This window comes from Chionomys nivalis, chromosome 18 (assembly GCF_950005125.1).
Source record: "Chionomys nivalis chromosome 18, mChiNiv1.1, whole genome shotgun sequence".
NCBI classification, from domain to species: domain Eukaryota; kingdom Metazoa; phylum Chordata; class Mammalia; order Rodentia; family Cricetidae; genus Chionomys; species Chionomys nivalis.
In genome coordinates, this window is record NC_080103.1 from 11,255,744 (window position 1) to 11,281,450 (window position 25,707).

General features: G+C 49.0%; 2 protein-coding genes across 3 annotated transcripts; both read left to right on the forward strand.

Moving 5' to 3' along the window:
* The first annotated feature begins 48 nt into the window (after positions 1–48).
* Positions 49–3,931, forward strand: Ankrd34a (ankyrin repeat domain 34A). Of its 2 annotated transcripts, XM_057793441.1 has the most exons (4): positions 49–583; positions 789–978; positions 1,079–1,142; positions 1,532–3,931. In XM_057793441.1, exon 4 carries the CDS (start codon positions 1,648–1,650, stop codon positions 3,133–3,135), a length of 1,488 nt encoding a protein of 495 aa, XP_057649424.1. In that variant the 5' UTR covers positions 49–583; positions 789–978; positions 1,079–1,142; positions 1,532–1,647; the 3' UTR covers positions 3,136–3,931. The 2 variants fall into 2 exon arrangements, with proteins under 2 accessions (XP_057649424.1, XP_057649425.1); XM_057793442.1 differs by lacking the exon at positions 1,079–1,142 and having other exon boundaries at positions 49–978.
* A 1,341-nt stretch (positions 3,932–5,272) lies between these two features.
* On the forward strand, positions 5,273–25,664 carry Lix1l (limb and CNS expressed 1 like). Its single transcript, XM_057793359.1, has 6 exons — positions 5,273–5,653; positions 14,719–14,882; positions 20,031–20,171; positions 22,895–22,990; positions 23,743–23,820; positions 25,293–25,664. Exons 1-6 carry the CDS (start codon positions 5,362–5,364, stop codon positions 25,533–25,535), a joined length of 1,014 nt encoding a protein of 337 aa, XP_057649342.1. The 5' UTR covers positions 5,273–5,361; the 3' UTR covers positions 25,536–25,664.
* The last annotated feature ends 43 nt before the right edge of the window (positions 25,665–25,707 follow it).

Below are 25,707 nucleotides of genomic sequence, written 5' to 3' on the forward strand. Positions count from 1 at the left end.
GAAGAGAGGCAACAGATAGGAAGAGACAAGGAGTGATTCAGGCAGGGACCTTCAAGCGAGATGGAAAAATGAGTCTAGTGGAGTAGAGCTATAATGAGGGCGCCCGTGTAACAGAGTTCGGCCATTGCTCTGCCCTTTTCCCCTCTCCTATGGACACCCCTTAAAATACAGGGGGAAAGGAACCTGAGAGTGCTCCCTTGCCCTAAAAAATGCCCTGAGAGAGCTAGCTAGCTACCTTCCTCACATTCATAAGGGACCCACGGGAACTGAGATCTAAGTGTCTCTGTGGTGATGTTTGAGAGAGGTGCAGCGGGGATAGACTGCTGTCTGATTCCAGAGGCTATACTCTCCCTGATATTTAAACTACGGGAAGGGAGCCACATCTGCCTCTTTCTGATCTGTGTGGACGCCGCTGCAGATCCCACCCGCCTCCCTCCAGTCCTCTGCACAGTGCCATATGCCGTGTGTGGCAGTCAGGTCTGGCATACTGGAGCTCATGGAGATCTGCTGAAAGCTCAACGAAGAATCAGAATCGGAATACTTCCTGAATGGGTCGCAGGAGAGTCCCCTAAGGAGCGCCTAGGTTTGTTGGGGTTGGGGGAGGTGGGTTAAGAAAGGGAAGTCAAGATTGGAGGCACTGGGTTTTTTTTTTTTTTCTTTTTTGGCTTATGTGTGTGCGCATGGGGGTGGGGAGCCGCTTGGTGCCGGACGCCCCCACCCGCAGAGACTGGGCTATAAATAGCACAGCAGAGCTCCGCCCCCACCCCCCCCTCTTCTCTCCTCCGGAGCCGGCGCTGTGCCCGGGGCGCACCGGGAGGAGGGACCAGGATCCAGCGCTGGGGCGCAGATACTGACACCAAGGGAATCCGGGTGCCCCCCCACGCCATGTGGGCCCCCAGGTACCCGGCTCCTCCATCCCGGAGGTCCCCATGGCCCGGGCCTCAATCCTGGCCAGGCAAAGATTATGCGGACATTCAGGTATCTATTTGGGGGTACAGCCTGGGAGGGGGAAGAACAAGGAGCGACGGGGAACATAACAGGGGCAAAAGAATCCCTAATTCTTCCTCCACCCCTTTAGGTCCCAATTGCAAGCTGCTTCCTTCCCCCCACTCAATTTTTGGGGATGTGGCAATCTAAAAGAGGTTAGGAATAGAAATATGTGTATGACTGTACGGGTGCATGTGTGTGGGTGGGTGGCGTTCAGTATCCTAGAGAGGGGGATTCCAAGTGTGGATAAGAAAAGGGGGATGTTGGAAAGGTCTGATAAGCCGTGGGGTGCGAATGGGGGGTGCGAATATCTCTGCGCGTGCATGTACGTATTTGCACGAGCCCTAATCCTTCAGTGCGGATGCACCCTTCCCACCTCTTCTGGCATGCGCTGGGGGGGAGGGGGCTCAAAGGCAAGAGTCAAGAGTAAGGACTGCATTGGAGATCATATTAATCACTCCCGTCATACACCAGGCATCTTCATCAGTGCCTCAGTTTCCCTGCCGAACCTATCAATAAGCTCTCTCTATCCTCTTTTTTACAGGGCTAGGCTTTACCACCAAGACCTCAGGCCTTTCCCAACCACCACCCCCACACTCCTAGCCATCTTCGGCAGGTCCTATTCCCGGCTCCATCGGTGCTTTCGCCCGAGCCGCAGCTATGCTGCACACCGAGGGCCACGCTCTTCTTCGGGCGGTGGGTCAGGGTAAGCTTCGCTTGGCCCGTTTGCTTCTGGAGGGAGGAGCCTACGTGAATGAGGGTGATGCCCAGGGGGAAACTGCGCTAATGGCGGCCTGCAGGGCCCGCTACGACGACCCTCAGAACAAGGCGCGCATGGTACGCTACCTCCTGGAGCAAGGTGCGGACCCCAACATCGCAGACCGTTTAGGACGCACCGCGCTCATGCACGCTTGCGCCGGGGGTGGGGGAGCCGCAGTGGCCTCTCTGCTTCTTGCCCACGGCGCAGACCCCTCAGTCCGAGATCACGCTGGCGCTTCGGCGCTTGTCCACGCCCTGGACCGCGGGGACCGTGAGACCCTTGCCACGCTGCTGGACGCCTGCAAGGCCAAGGGCACGGAGGTCATCATCATAACCACGGATACCTCGCCCTCGGGCACCAAGAAGACCAGGCAGTATCTCAATTCCCCACCGTCCCCGGGGGTAGAGGATCCTGCACCCGCTCCTCCTAGTCCAGGGGTCTGCACGTCGCCTTCTGAAGTCCAGCTGCAAACTGCAGGAGGGGGACGGAGCTTGTTATCCCCTCGAGCCCAGGAAGAAGAGGAGAAAAGAGACATATTTGAATTTCCTGTTCCTAAGCCCCCTGACGACCCTTCCCCTTCCGAGCCTCTCCCCAAGCCGCCTCGACATCCTCCAAAACCACTCAAAAGGCTCAACTCTGAGCCCTGGGGCCTTGTGGCTCCTCCTCAACCGGTCCCTCCTGCCGAAGGGAGGCCGGGGATGGAGCGCCTGGCTGCTGAATTTAACGGCCTGACCCTAACCGGTAGACCGCGTCTTTCCCGGCGTCACAGCACCGAAGGCCCGGAGGATCCGCCCCCATGGGCGGAGAAAGTGACAGGCGGGGGTCCTCTCTCGCGCCGAAACACAGCGCCCGAGGCTCAGGAGTCTGGTCTTCCTGCAGGGCTAAGGCAAAAACTGAGCCGCATGGAGTCCGTGGAGCTCGATACCCCTGGACATTTTTGCCCTGACTCACCCGAGTGCAGCCGCTTATCCCTGGAGCGCCGGCGATACAGCGCCTCTCCGCTGACCCTCCCTCCAGCGGGCTCAGTTTCTTCTCCGCGCCAGTCCCAAGAGAGTCTGCCCGGGGCTGTATCCCCGCTGAGCGGACGGAGGCGGAGTCCCGGGCTGCTGGAACGCAGGGGTTCCGGGACCCTGCTCCTGGACCACATCTCGCAAACGCGACCTGGTTTCTTGCCTCCTCTCAACGTCAGCCCCCACCCTCCCATCCCCGACATTCGCCCCCAACCCGGAGGTCGGGCACCCTCACTGCCTGCCCCTCCTCATTCTGGGGCACCAGGGTCTCCCAGGACCAAGCGCAAGTTGGTGAGACGCCACTCCATGCAGACTGAGCAGATTCGCCTGCTAGGGGGTTTCCAGAGTCTAGGCGGGCCAGGGGAACCGGGGCGCTGAGAGAAGTGAGAGCCACCAAGGAGGGGGAGGGTCAGGCCCCATGGCGTGAGAACCAGCTGATACCTCGGACACGGGATCTCTTGCATGTGCTCACGGCACTGTGCACGCACACATGGGTAAGCATGTGTCCACAAGCACAGTACACTCACTAGCGAGGAAGGATAAATACTGTGTTTACTGGGCGTATAGAACCACGCATTCGTGTCCTGGTCATTTCACACGCACACGGGATTACTTGGGTGCCCAGAGGCACAGCACACCAACAGAGGACCACATGTGCTAGGGTCCCAGACTCACTGGCATTTGTTCAGAAGCAGCAGGGAGCCCCCACTTAAGGATGGTCTCCTGTATCTTTGCTCTCCTGGAAAAGCAATCCCTTGCTTTCTATGTATGCCCTGAAACGTGGCCTATCATACTTTCGCATACTCTGCTTTTTCTTCATGAATCTCTCTCCCCATTCTGCAGGTCTTGCTTCTCCATGCCTGGCTCCTTGCTTACACCCGGCTTCCATCCACTTTTCAGGATGTCTTCACTTTTCTTAGGGTTCCCTCAACAGCGCCCAGTCTCAGTTCTGTTGCTGCCTTCCATGCTCTCAACTTGCTTTTTATTCCCACCCTGCACCCCACCCCCCAAAACACACACCACTACAGATTGTCTTGTTTACTCCAGGGGGTGGGTCATGGGCTCGAAGCTGATCTTCTGTGTGTCTGAGCTTATGAATACCCCTACAGGTAGAAGTGGGGAGTAAGCCTAAGCCAGCCCCCCCCCCCTGCCACTTGACATGTCAAATAAATGTGTTCCGAAGTCTCTGTTCTGTCACTACCGCCTGAAGGGATGGGGTGGGGGGAAGAGGAGAGGGATGGGGGAGATGCTAACGAACAGCCACAACTACCCAGGATGGTATCTGGAGGTTACAGCTATCTGCTTCCCAGGAGCCCAACTGACCAACTGATTGTAGAAGAAAAGGCAAATAAAGGTTTTAAGGCATGTGACAGGCCTTCCCTCTAGCCTCCCCATGCCTGACTTTTAATGATTTATTCTTACAGAGATTTCCCACCCACCCCCCTCCGTAAGCAGATATGACTTCCTACTTCTTGACTTTTTTGTTTTGTTTTTGTTGTTGTTGTTTTATAAACACAGGGTTTGATTTCATTTCACCCAGTGTGCCTCGTCCGTTTTCATCTCCATGTTTAATCTCTGAGCCACCCTAGGAGAGAGGTAGGGCTAGTAACTTCACCCAAGGGGGGAAAAAAAGGAATGATAGTCAATCAGCAAACGCGTGTTATAGTGTGAGCGCACTGGTGTCTGTGTAGGGACAAAAGTTGGAACTCAGTCTGAGGAGTTCTATGAACAAAGTCCCCCCTCTGATCTATGTCCTGACTTTCTCAGTTTGATAGGTTTCTGCATGTATTCTAGCTCTTTCTTTCGGTACAGTGATAAACCCACTCTACTTTCTCTCACTTCCTTAGTGAGTAGCTGAAGTCAGAAAACCATCCCTAAATATTGCATAGTGAAAAGATGAAAACACTTGGGTCAGTACACTTAGGTCCGAACCACCCTAACCGTCTAGCTATTTGATTTGGGGCAGAATATCTAACCTTTCTGAGCATCACTTTCCTTGTTCATAAAATATTAAAGCCTGGTTTATGCTTGCAGTTATTAAAAAAGACAGTGCACTGAAGTATACCACATAGCATGCTCTCCTAAAAGTCAGCGGCATACTCCATTTTAGCTTCACCACCAATAATATATGAACTTCGAGTCGCATCCCTTCTTTGAACCGCATCTTCATCTAGAAAGTGGTGTAACCAGACAAATGAGCTCTAAGAACCCTTTCCAGTTACAAGTCTACTCAGCCTTGCATCCAGGCCTATTTTTCCTTCAAACCCCGCCCCAGGAGTCTGGCCGGATTTCTAGCGTTTACCACAGGATTCCCAAAGATGCTCCGAAGCTCTCCCTCTTACACTGTATCGCCTTTTCTCTTTGCAATTGGCTCCCGCAGCCTCCGCCTTCCTCAATCATTTGCCTAAGGTGGCGCAGGGGCCCGCCCCTTCCCTACCTCTCCACCAGTGATTGGCATACATCTGGCTCGTCCCCGCCTGCTCTTGACTGACAGCTGGACCCCGGCACCGCCCTCAGTCCCTCGGCTCTTGCTCACTGGGGTAGCTGGGACCGTTAGCTCGCCAGGCTGGCAAGCTGCGGGGTCCAGCTCTGCGGTCGGCCGGGATGGAGACGATGCGAGCACAGCGGCTGCAGCCCGGCGTAGGTGTCAGCGGGAGAGGCACTCTGCGAGCGCTGCGGCCGGGGGTAACCGGGGCCCCGACTAGCGCCGCCACACCCCCCGCGGGCCCGCCGCCCGCCCCGCCGCCCCCCGCCCCGCCCCCGCCGCCGTTGCTCCTGGCTGGGGCCCCCGGGCTGCCCCTGCCCCCCGGCGCTTCGGGGAGCCCTGCCGTGCTGCGCGAGGCCGTGGAGGCGGTGGTGAGGAGCTTCGCCAAGCACACGCAGGGCTATGGCCGAGGTGAGTATGGGGGGCTGGCCTCCTGCGGGACACTCTCTAGGCAGGAGGCTGGCTCCACCGTCCTCCTGGTGGCTCCGCTTGGCGTCCAGCCCTCGCATGCATGCATTTCCTTTTGGGGAGTTTCCTTCTGGACACAGACACACAGATGAGACACAGACACACACACACACACACACACACACAGAGAGAGAGAGAGAGAGAGAGAGAGAGAGAGAGAGAGAGAGAGAGAGAGAGAGAGAATCGGACTCCTTTCTTTTTCAGACGTTACCCTCTTTTCTTTTCAACTTTTTCTGTCAGCAGCAGAACTCCTGCAGGGTTAAGGTTTTAACAGCCTTCTCCCGTTGAGAACCGGCCCCTATTGTGTGGAATCCTGTCCTTTATCTCAGACCCCGGGCACTTCTCATCCTACCCAGTCCTTCATTCCTCTCCGATTTCGGCAATTCCTGTACTCTGGCTCTTTAACCCTGACTTTGTAATTCTTCACGTACATATCCTTCCCACCCCACCCCACCCCAGGAGATTCCCATCGCGACTTCAGATCTGCTGGAGAATGGGGTAGTGCTTTCAAAAGTCACTCACATGAATCTCTTCTTTGAATCTGGACCCACACCATTGAGGCCGTGCCAGCTTCCTGTGACTCGGTGCCTCTCTTTAGTGTCTTTCAGTTTGGAGCCTCACAACTCGGGCCTCTGTCTGTCTGGCTCTGTGTTCCTGGCCCCTGCCCAGGAACTGAGGATAAATCTCAGGCCTTGGCTCTCTCAGTGCTAGATTCTGTGGAAGCGAGCCAGGCAACAACCCTGTTTTGCTAAGAAACCTCCAGCTTAAAGATGCCTAATTTCTGGGAAGAGGGATGTGAGGATTTTCTTTGTTGTTTTTGTTTAAGCACTGTTAACCAATTTCCTGTCAGAATTCTGGTCCCAAATTCAGAGTTGAAGGGACAAGGAACACCCAGCCAAGGGTGTGTGACTCAGACTTTAAGTCTGGAATTTCAAACACATTACTTCTGTTTGCTTGATCGGGACCTCCATGGACTGAAAGCAACGGGATCCTTTCTATTTTAATAGGGGAAAAGTTGCACGGCCTTCTTTTCCTCCTCCTCCTCTAGCTCTGGCTGCCCTCCCTCCCTCCCTCCCTCCCTCCCTCCCTCCCTCCCTCCCTCCCTCCCTCCCTCCCTCTCCCCTTCCTTCTTGAGGAAGCTGTAGTGGAAACAGCAGGAACAGGCTTTGGAGACCTGTCACTTGCAACGCTGTCTTTGGGGGAAGGGACTCATAACCTCACCGACCAACAGTTTCTTCAAGGGTTATGCTATGGATTAATTACGATTTTTCAACTGACAATACAATGGGCACTTAATATGATTGTTGGCTCAGATTTTCTACTTAGCTCTTCCTTAAGAACATGTGTCATTTCCCCCTACTCTTAAATATTTGTATCTTTATAAAAAGCAGAAATTTCAATGGAAACAGATGTTCAGATGGACTTAGCTGCATGCCTGATGGTTCCCTTAGTATTCATTTCCCTGCACTCTTGAGCCACTTTGAACTTCAGCAGTGGCCAGGACTCTGTAAGGCGCTGGGGATACAAGAAGACATATTTCTGAAACTCATGAGCCACCATAGTTACTTCCCAGACAGCTTCCTGGGTTTAACGAGGATACGGATAGAACTGTGTTCAGCCATATCCTGCTACTTCTGGTCTTTTACGTCAGTTCAGTTCCGAAGGAAACATCCTGCCTCGGGGTGTAGTTGTAGCCAGTCGTTACCCTCATTCTGAAGAACTCTTGGAAATGTGAAGGCATTTGGTGAACATTATAGAGAAATGTCCCCTCTTTTCTCGCCTGTGCTTCTCTGCCCTGAAGAGTCTCTGGTTTGGCGTCTAAACTGGGTGCCTGGAAAACCATTTTAGTTTCCTTAGAAAGGATGAGGGAACAAAGGGCTTGCACTGACAAAGAGAAGTCAGTCGGATTCAGATTCCGCGGTGAGCCTCTCCTGCGGTCTCCCCACCTCCCGCCACGGTCTTCTTATTCTTGAGTTTCTCCTTTCCAGTCTGGGTGTCCGGCGAGTGCTGTAGGAGAATTTGGCTCTCTGCTGATTTGGCTCCACGTCCTTCACCACATGGAACCACTTATTCTGCTTCAATTAATAGGCAAAGCTTCCATTGGCATGGACCCATATACCCTTGTGACTGATGGCATGATAGTCAGGGGTGGTTCTGTTGCCCTGAATATGATTTACTTTGGTCGCTGTCCAGATCGCTCTTTCATCTGGCAAAACCTCCCACGTCATCTTCCCTTCACGTCCTTCATCTTCTTCCCGACGGCTCCAGGCTCCTCACCATGTCCACTGCTGTCTTCTTAGATTTACCTCCCCCGGTGTTGGATCTCAGCGTCTAGACACACACATGTGTGCGCGCATGCACACACGTGCACACGCACGCACGCACACACATAAACACACAAACACTTCCCTCTTCTATTATTTCCATCTTTCCCATTCCCCATTCCCCTACCCGTACCTGCTCAAAAGTCACACACGCTATTGTGCTGGCTACTTTGTTTTGGTTTGATTTGGTTTTTGAGACAAGGTCTTGGTATATAGCCCAGGTTGTCATGGAACTCACTGTGTAGTTCAGGCTTTCGAGATCATGGTGAGTCCCCTGCCTCAGCTTCCCTTCCCTGAGACGACAAGCATGTGCCATCATGCCTGGCTTGCTGTTGGATCTCACAGTGTATAGAATTTGAATTGGGGACATGACCCTGTCATACAGTGGCTGCGTGATCACTTGACGATATTGCTTACTCTTTGTATGCCTTATCTGTTCCATTTATTCATTTAACAAACAATGACTGCTTGCCAGACGCAGTGGTGAACACGGCACATATTCAGTCTATCTTGATAGAGCTCCGTCCGCTTTTGAGAATGTGGGAGGATTAATGCCACAATAAAGCAGATAGTACAATAGAAAGAGGGCTTGTCTGGGAGCCAAATGAATTATTATTTCTTAATCCTGCTTCTGTAACTTCCAGTCTGTTCCTTAAGTTGTATATTTTTTTAAAAAATGGATATTATAGTACTTGTCTTGATTTAAAGGTTTTTTTTTTTTAATGTATGTAGGTGTTTTACCTGCATGCATGTCTGTGTTTCATATTCATGCCTGGTGCCCACAGAGACCAGAAGGGCGTGTTGAGTCCCCAGGGACTGGACTTAAGATGGTTTTGAGCCACATTGTGGGTGCTGGGAATTGAACCCGGGTCCTCTGGAAGAGTAGTGCTTTAACCAGTGAACCATCTCTCCAGCTCAATAATAAATACATTTTGTGTGATATTTTCTCCTTAGCTACCCTTTGTCATCAGAATCACAGACAGATTCTTTTTCTAAAATTGTCACTGGAGCTAAACTGGTATGCACATTTACAATTTTTAGAAATATTGAATCAGCACCCCTGTTAATTTCTTGTGGCTATACTAACAAAGCAACACAAATTCTGCTGCTTAAAACATCAGTGATGAAATAAACAACAGAATGAAGTGCGTGTGGTGGTGCACATCTATAATCTTACTTGGGAGATGGAGGCAGAAAGAAAAATGGGAATTAATGGCCATCTCTGGCTATATGGGGAGTTTGAGGTCAACCTGAGCTATTTGAGCCCTTGTTTCAAAAAACTAAAACAAAAGAGTATGTGTTCTTCTGCAGGCCAGATGTCAGCATCAGTATCACTGGGTCAAATGGATGTTAGCAAGATTCTGTCAGAAAGTCTAGTGTCCCTTGCCTTCTCCAGCTTCTGGTGGCAGTGACATTCCTGAGCCGTGATCATGACCACATGGCTTCACATGCCTCTGCCTTCTCCTCTTCTGTGCTTTGTCAATCCTGAGCACCCCTAACAGTTTTGTTGCTGTTTTTTTTTTAATATTTATTTATTATGTATACAATATTCTGTCTGTGTGTATGTCTGAAGGCCAGAAGAGGACACCAGACCTCATTACAGATGGTTGTGAGCCACCATGTGGTTGCCGGGAATTGAACTCAGGACCTTTGGAAGGGCAGGCAATGCTCTTAACCACTGAGCCATCTCTCCAACAGCCCTGCTGTTTCTTTTTATTTTTTTGAGACTGGATCTTACCTGTGTAGCTCTAGCTGGCCTGGAAGTCATAATGCAGATCAGGCTAGCCTTGAACTCATAGTGATCCACTTGCCTCTTCCTCCCCGCACCACCTGTATAATCTAGGATGATTTCCATGAGTCAGATTCCTTAAACATGCCGGCAAAGTCTTTTTCATGTGAGGTGATATCCACAGGTTCCAGGGATTAAACACATCTTGGTGGGATGCACTTTTTGGCTTTACTATGTCTCTGTCATACTATGTTCCTACTAAAGTCACTGTTACCTCACAATGCTGTCTTTCCAGAACTTCTGTGCACTATATGTTAGGTATGGTCTTCTAAAAAGAAAAGGAAATCATAGATAAAATATTGTTAAGCAGCTTTCCTATTTTCCATAATATTTTCGATGAACCTCTGCAGCTTATTCTTACAAACCTGTATGAACAGGGAAAACTTCTGACCTTGCAATGCCATTACCTATTTATTATCTTTTAACTCCTTCATCCTTACCACAATATTGTCTTTATTCTTTTTTTTTTTTTTTTGCAGTTTTTGTGGTTTTATTTAAACACAGATAAAACGTGCACGCAAGCCGTCTATTCATTCTCTTCGCTGTGCAGCCTGGCGTTGGGACTGGTGACTCTGATGGCCGGCTGCGCTGCTCTTTCTACAATGGCTTTTCAGTTCTAGGAGGAAACACTGTGAGCAATCTCAGCACAGTAAGACTTGTGCAAATCAGCAGCACCTCCTGCTCCTTGATGCTGTGGACCAGAAACTTCTGGAAGCCACTAGGCAGCATATGCTCTACCTCTGGGCTTCCGCCAGTTTTGCTTAATCTTGACATATCGGTCTGACTGGTGCTGGATAAATTTCTTGGTCCTCTTTTTGACAATCTTGGGCTTCACCAGAGGCCGGAGGGCAGCCATGATGCCGCAAAAAAAGCTGTTTTTTTTTTGTTTTTGTTTTTGTTTTGTTTTGTTTTTGACCTCTGTGTTTGTTTGGAGTTTTGCTTGTTTGTTTTGTTTTGTGAGGAAGGGTCTCAAGTAATCCTGGCTGACCTCAAACTTGGAGTCCTTTGTGCTCAGCCTTCTCAGAGCTGGGATTAGAGATGTGTGCTGCCTCCCCTGGCCCTTAATTATTCTTTTATTACTGTTGTTCCTGTGTTACTCCCCTCATCCTCCACAGCGCTTGGGAGTTAAACCCAGAGCTGGAGCTCTGTGCATGGTGGGCCAGCACTCTTCTTCTGAACCACATCCTCGGTCCCTGGATTTATTCCCTGTTTTAGATCTAGTTTATGAGGTGCGTGTGTGTGTGTATGTGTATCTGTCTGTCTGTCTGTCGGGTCTGTGTGCAGGTGTGTGCATACCTCAACTCATGAGGAGGCCACAGGTGGAATTGGATCCATCAGAGCTGAGGCTACAGGTATTTGGGGAGACACCTGGCTTGTTCTATGGGTTCTGGGATCTGATTTCAGTTCTCTTGATTACTCAGCAAGTGCCCATAACTCCTGAGCTATCTTTCCAGCCCCTCTTTTTATTCTTATGATTTCAAATATTCTGTAGTTTCATGGTGTCCTTGGGGAGCTAAGGGAAGGAGAGATTGGAGCTGGAACTTGCACCAAGGCTTCAAGGGTGCTAAGCATATATTCCTAACAACTGAGGTACAAGTCTACCCCATGTGTTATTTTAGTGTCTTTATCCCTGTGGATAGAATTTGTCACTAGCCTTCCTTCCTTTCATTCATTTATTTATTTATTTTTGGTTTTTTGAGACAGGGTTTCTCTGTAGCTTTGGAGTCTGTTGGAACTCATACTGTAGACCAGGCTGGTCTGGAACTCACAGAGATCTATCTGCCTCGGCCTTCTGAGAGCTGGGATTAAAGGCGTGCGCCACCACCGCCCAGCTACTAACATTTCACTTAGACAGTCATCTATTGTTTTATTTCCTACAGGTAAAACCTTAAACATCCCCTTTGTGTCTGCCCACCACAGTATAAGGACTTAAACATCTTCACCACTTTGGGCTTTAGCTTAACCCAGCATCTGTCACTAACTTCCACAAAGCATTGCATCTGTCAAATATATATTCTGTTGAGCACATCTTCAAATATCTTATAGAAGCCATTATGTCTATGATTCCTCACTGAAAATCTGATTTAAAAAAAAAAACAAACAAGAACAAACTTTATGTGCAATAGTAGCACACGCCTTTAGTCCCAGCACTCAGGAGACAGAGGCAGGTGGATCTCTTGAGTTTGAGACTAGCCAGGGCTACTACACACAGAGAAACATCTGGAAAAAACAAAACAACCAACCAACCAACTACAATAACAACAAAAAACAAAAACAAAACCTATGGGCTCCTCGCTCACACAGGTTCAAACACACACAAAGCGCACACACCTAGAATCTCATGTGAGTTTCAGGGAACTTGAGCCCCTGTGAAGCTCAAACATGGTTGGATCTTGATTTAGGTTTCCCAAGCTGGAACAAACTTTGGCCTTAGGCTAAGTAGATTCCTGCTGAGTTCTAACAGGCTTTGGGCCCTGGAATAAGCTGTTCACACTTCCTGAAGCCTAGCTGAGCTACTCAGGCTCCAGCTTCCCCCACTCACACCATCACCCTGTGAGCGGCTTCAAATGTAGAACACAACTAAAACAAACAAACAAACAAAAAGTGTGTCTCATTTCTCACTCAGTAGTATGGAATTAGCTCCCCATTTGCTTGAATAATCATTAAAAACTAACCCTGCACCGTAGGACAGTGTGGTTAGTTTAACTAGATATGGGGCAGACATCAGCTTCTGAAGAGGCACTTCCCCATGGTGGCCTCCCCCTTCTCTTTCTGCCCACTATTTTCTCTGTTGTTTGCATGGCAGGGGAGCAGAGACTGAAAGGATCTCAGTGGAAAGAACAAAGCTAATGGAGGGAGCTCTCTGGGCAGGAGCGACTTGCAGAGCCTCGCCAAGCTCCAGGACAGGAGGGAGAAAGAGCCTTTCCTTTTCATGTAGTCTTTTGATAGAAGAAGAATGAACATTCTCTCAAGTCAGTGACAGGATATGACAAAAGGCCTTATGCTATGTTCCAAGCTGGCTGCCCGGGGGCTCTCTGTTTTGGTTTGCAAAGCAGGTAAGAGCTGACTTATTGGCCACTTGGTTTTGGACATCTTGCTGGCCAAGGTGTGCACTATTCTTTCTCCCCCCTTAAAGACTAAGCTTTGTTTAATGAAAATGACTGGGTCAGATCCCTCTTCAGAAGCAGAACTGGCTCACAGCTTCAGTCCATCACCACGGTTGCACACAGGCCAAGACTCCTGTGGCTGTCCCAGTCGATGACAGAGCACAGCAGGGATGTTAATGTAGGCACATGGGGTGAGATATGGAATTTCTTTGACATAAAGAATTCTTGGCCTGGAGAGATGGCTCAGAGGTTAAGAGCATTGCCTGCTCTTCCAAAGATCCTGAGTTCAATTCCCAGCAACCACATGGTGGCTCACAACCATCTGTAATGAGGTCTGGTGCCCTCTTCTGGCCTTCAGACATACACACAGACAGAATATTGTATACATAATAAATAAATATTTTAAAAAAAAACTCTCTCTTTAAAAAAAAAAAAAAGAATTCTTGACTTGGCCAAACCGATTTTGGAACTACATTGCAGCCTGAGCTTCTCAAATCTGACTAAGCTTCTTTCCTTCCACAAGTCAGTCCTTCATGTGCTCTGGAGGCTGTCCCTTCCTTTGCCCACTTCTCCAGTGAATCTCTTGCATGTTCCAGGATAAAAAGAAACTGACCATGGGTTTGTTCACTTGAAGCATAACTTCAGTGTCTTATTTCCTTGAATGGCTTTAAGAACACTGTGGGCTAGGTTGGCTATGCTAGGTTGGCTATGCCTGTAATTCCGGAATTTAAGAGCCCAAAACAGAAATCTCTCAAACTCTGGGCCGGCTTGGATTACAAAGCAAGACTCTTTCTCAAAAACTAAGAGGCTGAAGAAATGGCGCAGCAGGTCTGGACTTGGGTCTCAGCACACACATGGTGGCTTTCAACCATATAAAGTTCCAACTCCAGGGGACCTGATGTACGCTTCTGACCCCCATGGGTATGAACATGTGCTCAGGCGTACATTCAGGCAAAAACACCCACATAAAATAAAATAAATAAATCTAAAATCTTAGTGCTCTAAATTAAACATTGTAACTCAATACGATCCAAAAATATTCTAATTTTATAATTCCCTGCTGGGGAATGATGGGAAAATCTTAAGTCTTTGTTTTCCCTAGTTAAACTATTATGTTCCCATAAGATCTGAAAACTTTGTGTTAGAGACACTGTAGTTCATGACATGCAGCGTCTCCAACCTAAGCTTCAGCCAGCTTGTGGCAGATGAGGCACCAGGCGGCGGTGTTGCTGCAAGACTCCACCTGTAGCGTTGTCAGAGACACCTTGGCTTCATGTCACATTTGATTTTGAATTAATTTTTGGTGACAGCACATTCAGAAGCCTTTTACCCTTCTGCTTCGCACTATCCTACTGATTTATCTGACCTCATATAAAGTCACAACCTTTTGAGGTTTAAGAAGCTAGGAGCTGGAGAACTGGGGAGGAGGGGGCCCGATTTCGGTATGCTGATTTATCAGTCTGTGTTTACTAATTTAAGTGGGTTTTTTGTTGTTGTTGTTGTTGTTTTGGTTTGGTTTTTTTTGAGAAAGGGTTTCTCTGTAGCTTTGGAGCCTGTCCTGAAACTAGTTCTTGTAGACCAGGTTGGCCTCGAACTCACAGAGATCCCCCTGCCTCTGCCTCCTGAGTGCTGGGATTAAAAGGCGTGCGCCACCACCACCCGGCCTAATTTAAGCGTTTTTTAAGCGCTGACCGGAAGCAAGAGACTTGGTGCAGCTCCCCCACCCCCTAGTTCTAGCCGCACCTGACGCCGTTGTCCGCGCTGAGCTAGCTGCTTCTTGTCTTGTAGTGAATGTGGTGGAAGCTCTTCAGGAATTCTGGCAGATGAAGCAGTCCCGGGGCGCCGACTTGAAGAACGGGGCTCTGGTGGTGTACGAGATGGTCCCCTCCAACAGCCCTCCCTACGTCTGCTACGTCACTCTGCCTGGGGGAAGCTGTTTTGGGAGTTTCCAGGTAAGAGCGGCAAGGCCAAGTGTGTACGGCTAATAAGGATTTTATTGTCTCTGCCGGAAGTCACGTGGTTGATCCGCCAAATCTGGGCAAATCCTCCCGGCAAGCACCCGAGGCTCCTGAGACCACAGAGGATCCTCTTCAGCACTTTCTTTCAGCCTGTAAAATCTTAAACCCATCTCAAACTTGAGCCGTTATGATTGTGCCCTTTTTACTGTGTCGGACTCCCAGCGCCTAACCTTTGTGTTAGTCTGACTTCGACGACTGCACCCCAACTTCCTGTGTTTTTAAACTGTGTATGGGTGTTTTGTTCGCTTGTATGTCTGTGCGGCACTTATGTGGCGTGCCCAGATACTCTGGAACTGGAAGCCCGGATGGTTGTGAGCTACCATGTGGGTGCTGGGAAACAAACCCGAGTCCGCTGGAAGAGCAGCCAGTGCACCCAACCACTGCTCTGATTTTATTTTTAATTACATGTGTGTATGTATGTGTCGGTGTGGGGGGATGCGTGACTGCAGGAACCACCGAAGCCTGAAGATGATGGCAGATCCCCGCTATTACAGGTGGCTGTCAACCTGAACTCAGGTCCTCTGCAAGAGCAAGAAGTGCTCTTAACTACCCGGTCATTTTTGTCTAGTTCCTCTTCCTTCCTTTTATTCTTTTTAAGATTTATTTATTTATTATGTACAGTGTTCTGTCTGCATGTTTGCCTGCATCCAGAAGAGGGCGCCAGATCTCATTATAGACGGTTGTGAGCCATCATGTGGTTGCTGGGAATTGAGCTCAGGACCTCTGGAAGAGGTCTCCCCAGCCCCCCACCCCCCACCATTTTTTTAAAAATATTTATTTATTTATTATGTAGACAATATTCTGTCTGTGTGTATGGCAGAAGAGGGCACCAGACCTCATTACAGATGGTTGTGAGCCACCATGTGGTTGCTGGGAATTGAACTCAGGACCTTTGGAAGAGCAGGCAATGCTCTTAACTGCTGAGCCATCTCTCCAGCCCCATTTTTTTTTTTTTAAAGAAAGTATTTCATGTATCCCAGCCTGTCCTCAGACTACGGAGTTAGGGACAATCATGTTGAACTGCTGATCCTTCTGCCTCCATCTCGGAAGTGCAGGGATTATTGGCATAGCACTATCACGCCCTATTTGTGCAGTTCTTGGGGACTGATCCCAGGGCCTCCTGCATACTAGGCAAAACCTCTTCCCATGAACTACAGCCTTCTCCCCAGGTTGCATTGTCCTAAAAGTTTTCCCACCCCCGCTGCACAGACACGGAAGACCACCGACAGTGGTGACAGAATAGCTTCTTTACAGGCCAGTGAGAAGTGGGAGGCAGAAGAGATGGTTTAGCCACCGTGAGCACCTGCTACTCTTTCAGAGGACCAAGCTCAGATCCCAGCACTCACATCAGACAGCCCCAGGCACCTGATACTCTGGTCTGGCCTTCCAGGCACTCATTCCTGTTGTCAATTGTAGTAAAGTCCTACACTAGCTCGCAGTGGAGTGTTATGTAGGGGTAGACTCACAGGTCAGCAGTCCTGTGCAGGAGCGGGGACAGGAACCGAATCCAGCAGCCAAGGGGTACATGTGGCCACGCCCAGAGTGGGCCAATATCTTAAAGGCTATTGGCTGAAGGAGTTCCCACAGCACACGTGTGTGTGTGTGTGTGTGTGTGTGTGTGTGTGTGTGTCTGTCTGTCTGTCTGTCTCTGTCTCTCTCTCACACACACACACATACACACACAAAGTAAAAATAACAAAACAAATTATAAAAACTTTAAAAAGAAATGTAGATTGATATGAATATAATCATCAAGAATTGATTTTCAGCTGGGCAGTGGTGGCTCACGCCTTTAATCCCAGCACTCGGGAGACAGAGGCAGGTGAATCTCTGTGAGTAGGCCAGCCTGGTCTACAAAGTGAGTTCCAGGACAGTCAGGGCTGTTACACAGAGAAACCCTGTCTCCAAAAACAAAAGCAATTCAGACAGGAAGGCAGCTTTCGAAATGTCAACTTAAGAGTTTGGATAGGAATTGTTGTTGTTTTTTGTTCTGTTTTTCGAGACAGGATTTCTCTGTGGCTTTGGAGCCTGTCCTGGAACTCACTCTCACCGAGATCCGCCTGCCTCTGCCTCCCGAGTGCTGGGATTAAAGGCGTGCGCCACCACCTACCGGCTCTGAATAGGAATTTAAAGAGGACGATAGACACCTTTGATTAGTTTTCATGTGATTGTATCACCTTTAGATAAGGTTGGAACCCTTGCTGTTTCCTGTAGCCAGCACAGTTTGAATGCCGAAACTGGCAGGGATGTGTGTGCTGGGATCAGACATGGAAGCTTCAACGCTGGAGGAAGAACAGTCTTTATTTTGCCCCGAGCTAGAGCCTTTCATGTTTACGTCTCTAGGCAGCTGGCCCTAGCCACGCTGAGCAGCCAGAACCTGAGGTCAAGGTCAGGGCATCGCGTGTGGAGGGACACTTCTGCAAAACACCACACACCAGAAAGGGCACAAACATCCTTGTCAAGTACTGGGTACAAGGAAGTTCAGCTGTGGGTCAGGGGGAGTGAGGGCGGCCAAGCCATCTGGGTGCAGCCAGATCACAACAGCCCTCGGGCTTCCCCATCATATGACTTATAACGCATCAGTACCAATTGTCTCTTCAAGGGTTGCGGGCTTGGTCTGGGTTGGTTTTCTTTTCCTGGCTCTGTAAATATGTATATCTGTGTGCGTACACATAAGATTGAAAGACAGCCTTGCAAACTGTCTTCTTTCTTGTTCAGTATTAAAACCCTGCCACCCACTCCGACCTTAGCATAGATAAGCTCTCAGTTCTTGGCTCACACAGAAGGTCCAAAGGAAACCCTGTTTTATTATTTTAGTTTGTTTTTCTGAGACAGGGTCTCTGTAGTCCTGGCATGCATTAGTACGCCTGGTTTGGAAGCTTTCTGTCTCAACACTTGAGCCATTTCAGATAAATAAAAGCCCAGGATGACTAATGTTTACATTTAGTTTTTCATTTTCATGTGCGTGGTGTGCACAGCGTGGGCGCATGGACACGTTTATGTGTACGGGTGGAACCCTAGGTCGCTGTGGGGAGACATCCTCAATCTTTAGTCTCTCAAACCCAGAGTTTGCCAGCATGCTTAACCTCTCTAGCCAGCTTGCTCTAGGAATCCATCTCTGGTGTTCCAAGCTGGAGCCTCAGACTTTTGCTAAAGAACAATATGGTTCCTTCTTCTCACCTCCTCATAGTTTGAAGGGCAGTTTGAATTTTATGATGCTCATAAAGCAACCATTCTTGTACTTTGATTTGTTATTTTCTGGGAGTGCAGTTATCTGTCCCCGGCCCCTTTTAGCTTGTTATTTAAATCCGTCTTGGCAGGTGAAAGTCTCCCTGTTGGGTCTCTTCACGGCTGACTTTTACAAAAGTAATATTATGGGATAAAGTGCTTAAGGGGCTGGTAATAAAGTAGAAATAGGGAAACTAAAACAGAAAGCCTTAGTGTGAACATATCAAGCTCCGTATGCCATCTCAGAGGGAATTAGGAGTGACCAAAAGTGGTAGCTAAGTGACCAACATCTCCCACTGTCCTTTAGAAAGCTGAAACGTCAAGCCAATGTGGTGGCACATGTCTTAACCCTAGCACTTGGGAAGCAGAGGGATCTCTGTATGTTCAGGGCTAACCTGGTCTACACAGTGAGTTTCAGAACAGAGACTTTGTCTCAAAAAGCAAAAAAGCCACACTGCTCCTGTTAATCATGAATGGCAAAGGGTCCAGAGGCTTCTGCCGCACCTGATGAAAAGACTAGTTATCTCAGAGCAGTGTGATGGGGGATAGGGATTATCCCAGAGCAGTGTGATGAAGGAGGGGGGAATTATCCCAGAGCAGTGTGATGGGGGGGGGTATCCCAGAGCATTGTGATGAGGGGGGGAGGGGGATTATCCCAGAACAGTGTGATAGAGGGGGGATTATCCCAGAGCAGTGTGATGGTGTGGGGGTTTATCCCAGAGCAGTGTGATGGAGGGGATTATCCCAGAGCAGTGTGATGGGGGGGTATCCCAGAGCAGTGTGATGGGGGGGGATTATTCCAGAGCAGTGTGATGGAGGGGGGTATCCCAGAGCAGTGTGATGGGGGGGATTATCCCAGAGCAGTGTGATGGTGTGGGGGGGATTATCCCAGAGCAGTGTGATGGGGGGGGGGGGATTATCTCAGAGCAGTGTGATGGGGGGGGGATTATCCCAGAGCAGTGTGATGGTGTGGGGGGGATTATCCCAGAGCAGTGTGATGGTTGCGGGGGGGGGGGGGGGTTATCCCAGAGCAGTGTGATGGTGTGGGGGGTATCCCAGAGCAGTGTGATGGGGGGGGGGAATTATCCCAGAGCAGTGTGATGGTTGCGGGGGGGGGGGTTATCCCAGAGCAGTGTGATGGTGTGGGGGGGTATCCCAGAACAGTGTGATGGAGGGGGGGTTATCCCAGAACAGTGTGATGGGGGGGGATTATCCCAGAGCACTGTGGTGGGGGGTATCTGACATTGGGAAGATCTAAGACTTCTGAAAATTGTATTTGCCCTGATACCGTGTTGATTGCAGTTTAAAACAAGTTTCTGCTGCTTCCCTTGATTTCCTCAGCTGCCTGTCCCTGCACCCACTGAGGGGAAAGACATCTTCAGACTTAAGACCCTAGTGAGGTAGCGCCTGTGACCTGCCTGCTTACCGCTAAGAGTGAAGAGCAAGAATCCCAGAGGGGTGCTTCTAAGGGGTCCTGGCCTGACTTGGGTTATCTAGAATTCAGACACCATCACCCAAAAAAGCGGGCCAGGAGCTGGCTTTTGAGTAGTTAGTTCTGTTGACAGTTTAAATAGAAGCATTTTCCATGTCTTATGGTTAGATGCTGACTTCAGCAGCCTTCCTCGCCCTGCATTCAATTTGGTATGAGCCAGTCATCTCCAATTCTTTAATGACTTCAGGATGTTGAGTCAAAGTTATGTTTTCAAACACCCCAGCCATTTTACAGCAACGCTCCGGAAAGTGTGATGAACACTACTGATTCATCCGTGGTCCAAATGTCTCCTCCTCGGTGGCATCCTCCCTGCGTCTCTTCCTCTCTCTCTCGGTGCTCTCATTCTTTCTCCCCCAACCCAGTTTTGCCCCACCAAAGCTGAGGCCCGGCGAAGTGCTGCGAAGATTGCGCTAATGAACTCCGTGTTTAACGAGCATCCATCCCGAAGAATCACCGATGAGTTTATTGAGAAGAGTGTCTCAGAGGCCCTGGCGTCTTTCAATGTAAATAACTTGGGAATGGGAGGAGGGAGAGCAGGTGGGAGAGCTGGGGAACCCATGCGCTTTTGTTCTTTACTCTGTCTGCTTTTCTGTTCTGTTTATTCTATCGATCTTTTGTGTGTGTTGTGTGCTCCATGTCTATCTTTAATTCTAGATCTGTGTTTTTATGTTTAATGATTTGTCTTTGTGTTTCTTTGGTATCTAAGATACTTTTTAAAAAGACTTATTTATTACATACTCAGTATTCAGCCTGCATGTATGCCTGCAGGCCAGAAGAGGGCACCAGATCTCGTTACAGATGGCTGTGAGCCACTGTGGGAATTGAACTCAGGACCTCTGGAAGAGCAGCCAGTGCTTTTAACCTCTGAGCCATTCTTCCAGACAGTATCTAGATACTTTTAATTCAAGATTTGTGGGATTAAAAATTGTATTAGAAAATTTTAAATTATAATGATAGCCATGGTGATACATACCTTTAGTTCTAACACTCCGGAGGCAAATAGATGTATGTGAGTTCCAGAATAGTCAGGGCCATAGAGAGAACCTATCTCAAACAAACAAAAATAATAATGAAATCTTTAGCATGTTTATATGCATGCCATGGCACATGTGTAGAGGTCAGAGGACAACTTCTGGGAGGCCATTGTGGTTTTCTCCTTCAGCTGTGAGGAGTCTGGTATCAAACTCGGGTTTCCAGGTGTGGAGGGAAGTATCTTTAAGTGCTGAGCCCTCTTACTGGTTTCACTGGTCCCAATTTATGGAATTTTAGAGCTATTAAAGTAATGAAATAGCTTCATGCTTGAATTTTACTTCTAAGTTTGGTTTAAAAATTCCAGTTCCTGTTCCTTTAAGACAGGTAGCTCTGCAACACGGGCTGGGGAGAGATGCCCTCCCCTTCTATCAACAGGTGTTGATGGCCAGGCAGTGGTGGCGCATGCCTTTAATCTCAGCACTCGGGAGGCAGAGGCAGGCGGATCTTTGGGAGTTCGAGGCCAGCCTGGTCTACAGAGGGAGTTCCAGGACAGCCAGGGCTGCACTCAGAAACCCTGTCTTGAAAAACCAAAATATAAAGAGTGGGAGCCTGTCCCTGCCCCTTATCAGCTGCAACACTCAGAGAGTGGTCCCTGCTCTCCTGGGCAACTCAGTACACCCGGCCCTCAAGAGGCAAGTTAGGGAGAACTGGCCCCGCCCCTTGCTCCTCCCTCCAAGGGGTGGACTAGCCGAGGCAATGCTGGAGAGCCCACCCTGGTAGCAAAGACAGCCGGGAAAGCTGGCGGGCAGACCAACCCTGCAACTACCCAGGCCCAGAACCAGGGTTATGTGTTGGCACACCCCAACATCCACCTCATCTGTGCTGGATATGGTCGGGGTGAGGAGTGTGCCAGCCCTATGGACCCAGAGCTGCAGGATCTCCAGGACACAGGGCAGCAACAGGATGTCCAGGTAGAGTCCAGCATCAGTGGCGCTGCAGGGACCAGGGGCCTTGATTGCCTGCACCTAAAACTCTATGGATAATGGGGTTTACATTTCACATTGCAGCTTCCATAACAAAAATTCCCTCTTCTTCCTTTCTTCCCCCACTTCTCTAAAACTTTATTTTGTTTTATTTTGGGGTGGGGGGAGGGAAATGGGCATGATTGGGAGGCATGATGTGAAAGTCACAAAGAACGAATTAAAAAAAAAAAAAAAAAAAAAAAACCAAGGTAGCTCTGTGAGTGGAGACAGGCAGATCCCTAGAACTCGATGGCCATTCACTGAACCTAATCTTAGAGCTCAGCGTTTACTGTAAATCAGATGGAGGGACAGAGAGGGTAAGAGACCCAGTCAGTCTCCGGCCTCCACACTGGTGCACACACAGAAAAGACTCTTAAGCTATTTGTTTTTATTGCAATGTAGCAACTGGAAAATTTAAAATCAAACATGGAGGCTTAAAAAATGGCTCAGAAAGAACTTGCTTTCTCAGAGAACCCAAGTTCAGTTCCCTGTGTCGGGCAGGCTGATCCAAGGGGATCTGCTACCGCCTTCTTCTGGCCTCTGTTGGCATTGTACACACCACAGACACACACGCCATCTTTTAAAAATTCTTTTTAAAAAAATTAAGAGCCGGGCGGTGGTGGCGCACGCCTTTAATCCCAGCACTCGGGAGGCAGAGGCAGGCGGATCTCTGTGAGTTCGAGACCAGCCTGGTCTACAAAGGGAGTTCCAGGACAGGCTTCAAAGCTACAAAGAAACCCTGTCTCGAAAAACCAAAAAAAAATAAAATAAATAAAATAAAAAAAAATAAAAAAATTAAGTATGTGGCTCATGAAGGACAGGGGAATGGGTCAGCAGATAAAAGCATTTGCCTTGCAGGCAGGAGGTCCTTGGTTTGATCCCCAAAGCCCACTTGAAATGCTAGTGTGGCGGCTCGTATGTGCAGCCCGAGCTGGGCATCCCTAGGGCTCAGGTCACACGTGCAGCCCCAGAGCGGGGTATCTCTAGGTCTCTTGGCTAGTCAGCCTAGCGTAACGGGTAAGCCTGAGGCCAGCAGTCTGACTCAGAGGAGGGGGTCAGTGCTCCTCAGGAGTAACTCCAGATGAGTACACTTACACACATGTACGCACATGTGCACACGCGAGTGCATACACACACGCGCATAAAAATGTTACTAAGTTCTATTGGGTAATGCTGGTCAAAGTGGTAATTCTGATTGAAACCCTACTTGTCTTTTTCATTCCTGTTACCAGGGTAACAGAGAAGAAGCTGACAACCCAAATACAGGGATTGGTGCTTTTCGATTCATGCTGGAATCTAATAAGGGCAAGTCAATGCTGGAGTTCCAGGTACTGTCCCACCTACTTTCCTGGCTCTAATCTCAGAGGTCAGCCAGACACAGCAAGTTCAATGTCACCTATTCATCTCTACCTTATTGTTCTGGGGCGGGGTGAGGGGGACAGATGGAGAGAAGGTGGTTAGATTTTCAAAGTACAATCACCTTTCTTCCCCCGAGGGCACACCAGAGTTGGCGATAAGCTATTAGAGATGCTTCCAAAAATATATTTTGTCCCATTTGATTCTGATGTGGTGTAACTTAAAATCACTATCCTGACTGTATCAGCCAGGATTATCTGGAGAACCAGGACAGAATGTGCTCTCTCTCTCTCTCTCTTTCTCTCTCTCTCTGTGTCTCTGTCTCTGTCTCTCTCACACACACAATTTATTAGAGTGACTTATAGGCTGTGGTCTGACTTTTCCAACAAAGTCTGTCTCCTGTAATCCAGGAGTTGTCCAGTAGAAACTGGATGTCTTAGCTGGTCTTCAGAGTATACCAGAATCCCAGAGCAGGCTCTAATGCCAGTGAAGGAAGGGATGCGCTGGTGAAAGCAAGCTTCCTTCCTCCATGTCCTTATATAGGCTGCCACAGGGTGGCCCGGATTTAAGGGAGGTGTGTGTTGTGTTTGTTCCCACTTCAAATGATCCCATCAAGAAAAGTCCCTCACAGTGCACCAGCAGCTTGGGGCTTACTTAATTCCAGGTAGCAAGCCAACAACGAGAATTAGCCATCACGCTAGTATTTCCCATCTTCTTTCCTCAGGAGCTCATGACAGTTTTTCAGCTGCTACACTGGAATGGCAGCCTCAAGGCCATGAGGGAAAGACAGTGCTCCCGACAGGTAGGAGTCAGCTGAGAGAAAAGGGTGAAGAGCTGCTTTGGGCTTCAAATGACTGCCAGGCCGTCACTGCTTTAGGCCCTATTTCTGCATCCTCTTTGCTCTTGCATTCTTTCATCATTTTAGTTTGTCGAGACGGGGCTTCTCTGTGCAGCCCTGGCTGTCCTGGAACTCGCTCTGTAGACCAGGCTGGCCTCAAACTCAGAGATCCGCCTGCCTCTGCCTCCTGAAGGCACCCAGTCTGCCCTGGTATTCTTTGCTGTCTGAATGTCATTGTAGCCCTTTTACCTTGCTTCCCCACTATGAAGTTTCCCTTAGGAAACTCTGACTGAACTGGGTTTGGTAGCTCACACCTTTAATCCCAGCACTTAGGAGGCAGAGGCAGGTGGATCTCTGAATTCTAGCAAGTTCCATGGTAGCTCGTGCTACATTGTGAGACCCTGTCTCAAAACAAAACAGCCTCCTTGGCCTGTCTCCAAGCTGCCATGACATGAACTAGTCGGTCCCACCATGGCTCCCCTCCAAGATGGGCCAACAGCTCCGAAACTGCCCCATTCTGGTGTCCTTCTCACTAAGAACCAGAGGACCAAGTCTATCACATTAAATCACAGATCAGCCTCCAGTATCCCATGGAGCTTTCAGTTCCTTCTGTGACAAGGAGCTGGCTGGAGCAGAAGAAATGAAATAAGCATTGCCTTCGTAAAATAATTTTGGCAAGTTATGGGTATTCCTACATTCCCTTGAGCAAGTGTTCATGGTGACCTGAGACAGTGTGCTGAGGTTTTCACACATTTAGGAGATTTTGTTGTTTTTAAAGGATGACCACACCAGGTGGTGGTGGCGCACGCCTTTAATCCCAGCACTCGGGAGGCAGAGGCAGGCGGATCTCTGTGAGTTCGAGACCAGCCTGGTCTACAAGAGCTAGTTCCAAGACAGGCTCCAAAACCACAGAGAAACCCTGTCTCAAAAAAGCAAAAATAAATAAATAAATAAATAAATAAATAAAGGATGACCACATTTCCCACCTAAGTGAGATACCTTCTGCGTGCTGCTGGGGCACTGAAGGTGTGCTCCCCATGGCAGAGCCCCTGCACCTCCCTCATCTGTGCATACATCCAAGCTCCCCCCACTTCTGTTTTACTCACTCTTATAACGTAAGGGAAAACAAATCTTCGTAGGTCATGTGCTAACTTCAGTTCAGATTATGCTATACTGTGTAGATATGTGCCTGTCTGTTGGGTCCCTGTGTTATGATGTGTAGGACATGTGTCTGTCTATTGGGGTCCCTGTGCTATGATGTGTAGGACATGTGTCTGTCTATTGGGGTCCCTGTGCTATAATGTGTAGGACATGTGTCTGTCTATTGGGGTCCCTGTGCTATAATGTGTAGGACATGTGTCTGTCTATTGGGGTTCTGTGCAATATGATGATTTTTTTACCTTCTCAGTGACGTCTGCATTCCTCTCCCTGACCAGGAGGTGTTGGCTCATTATTCGCACCGGGCCCTGGATGATGATATTCGCCACCAGATGGCTTTGGACTGGGTGAACAGGGAGCAGAGTGTGCCGGGGGCACTGTCTAGAGAGCTGGCCTCCACTGAGCGGGAGCTGGATGAAGCCCGGCTGGCGGGCAAGGAGCTGCGCTTCCATAAGGAGAAGAAGGACATCCTCATGCTGGCTGCCGGGCAGTTGGGCAATATGCATTCCTCCAGCTGCTAAGCACCTGCCCTCACTGCCACGCTCGTCAGGCCCTTTTTTGTATGTCTCCTTTCTAAGACGTAGGACGATTTCTGTATATACTTTCTCAATTTTATACTTTTAAATATAGATATATATGTATAAACTCTACACCTGGATTCCTGTTTGCTGAGATCCCTTTTCTAACTCCCCA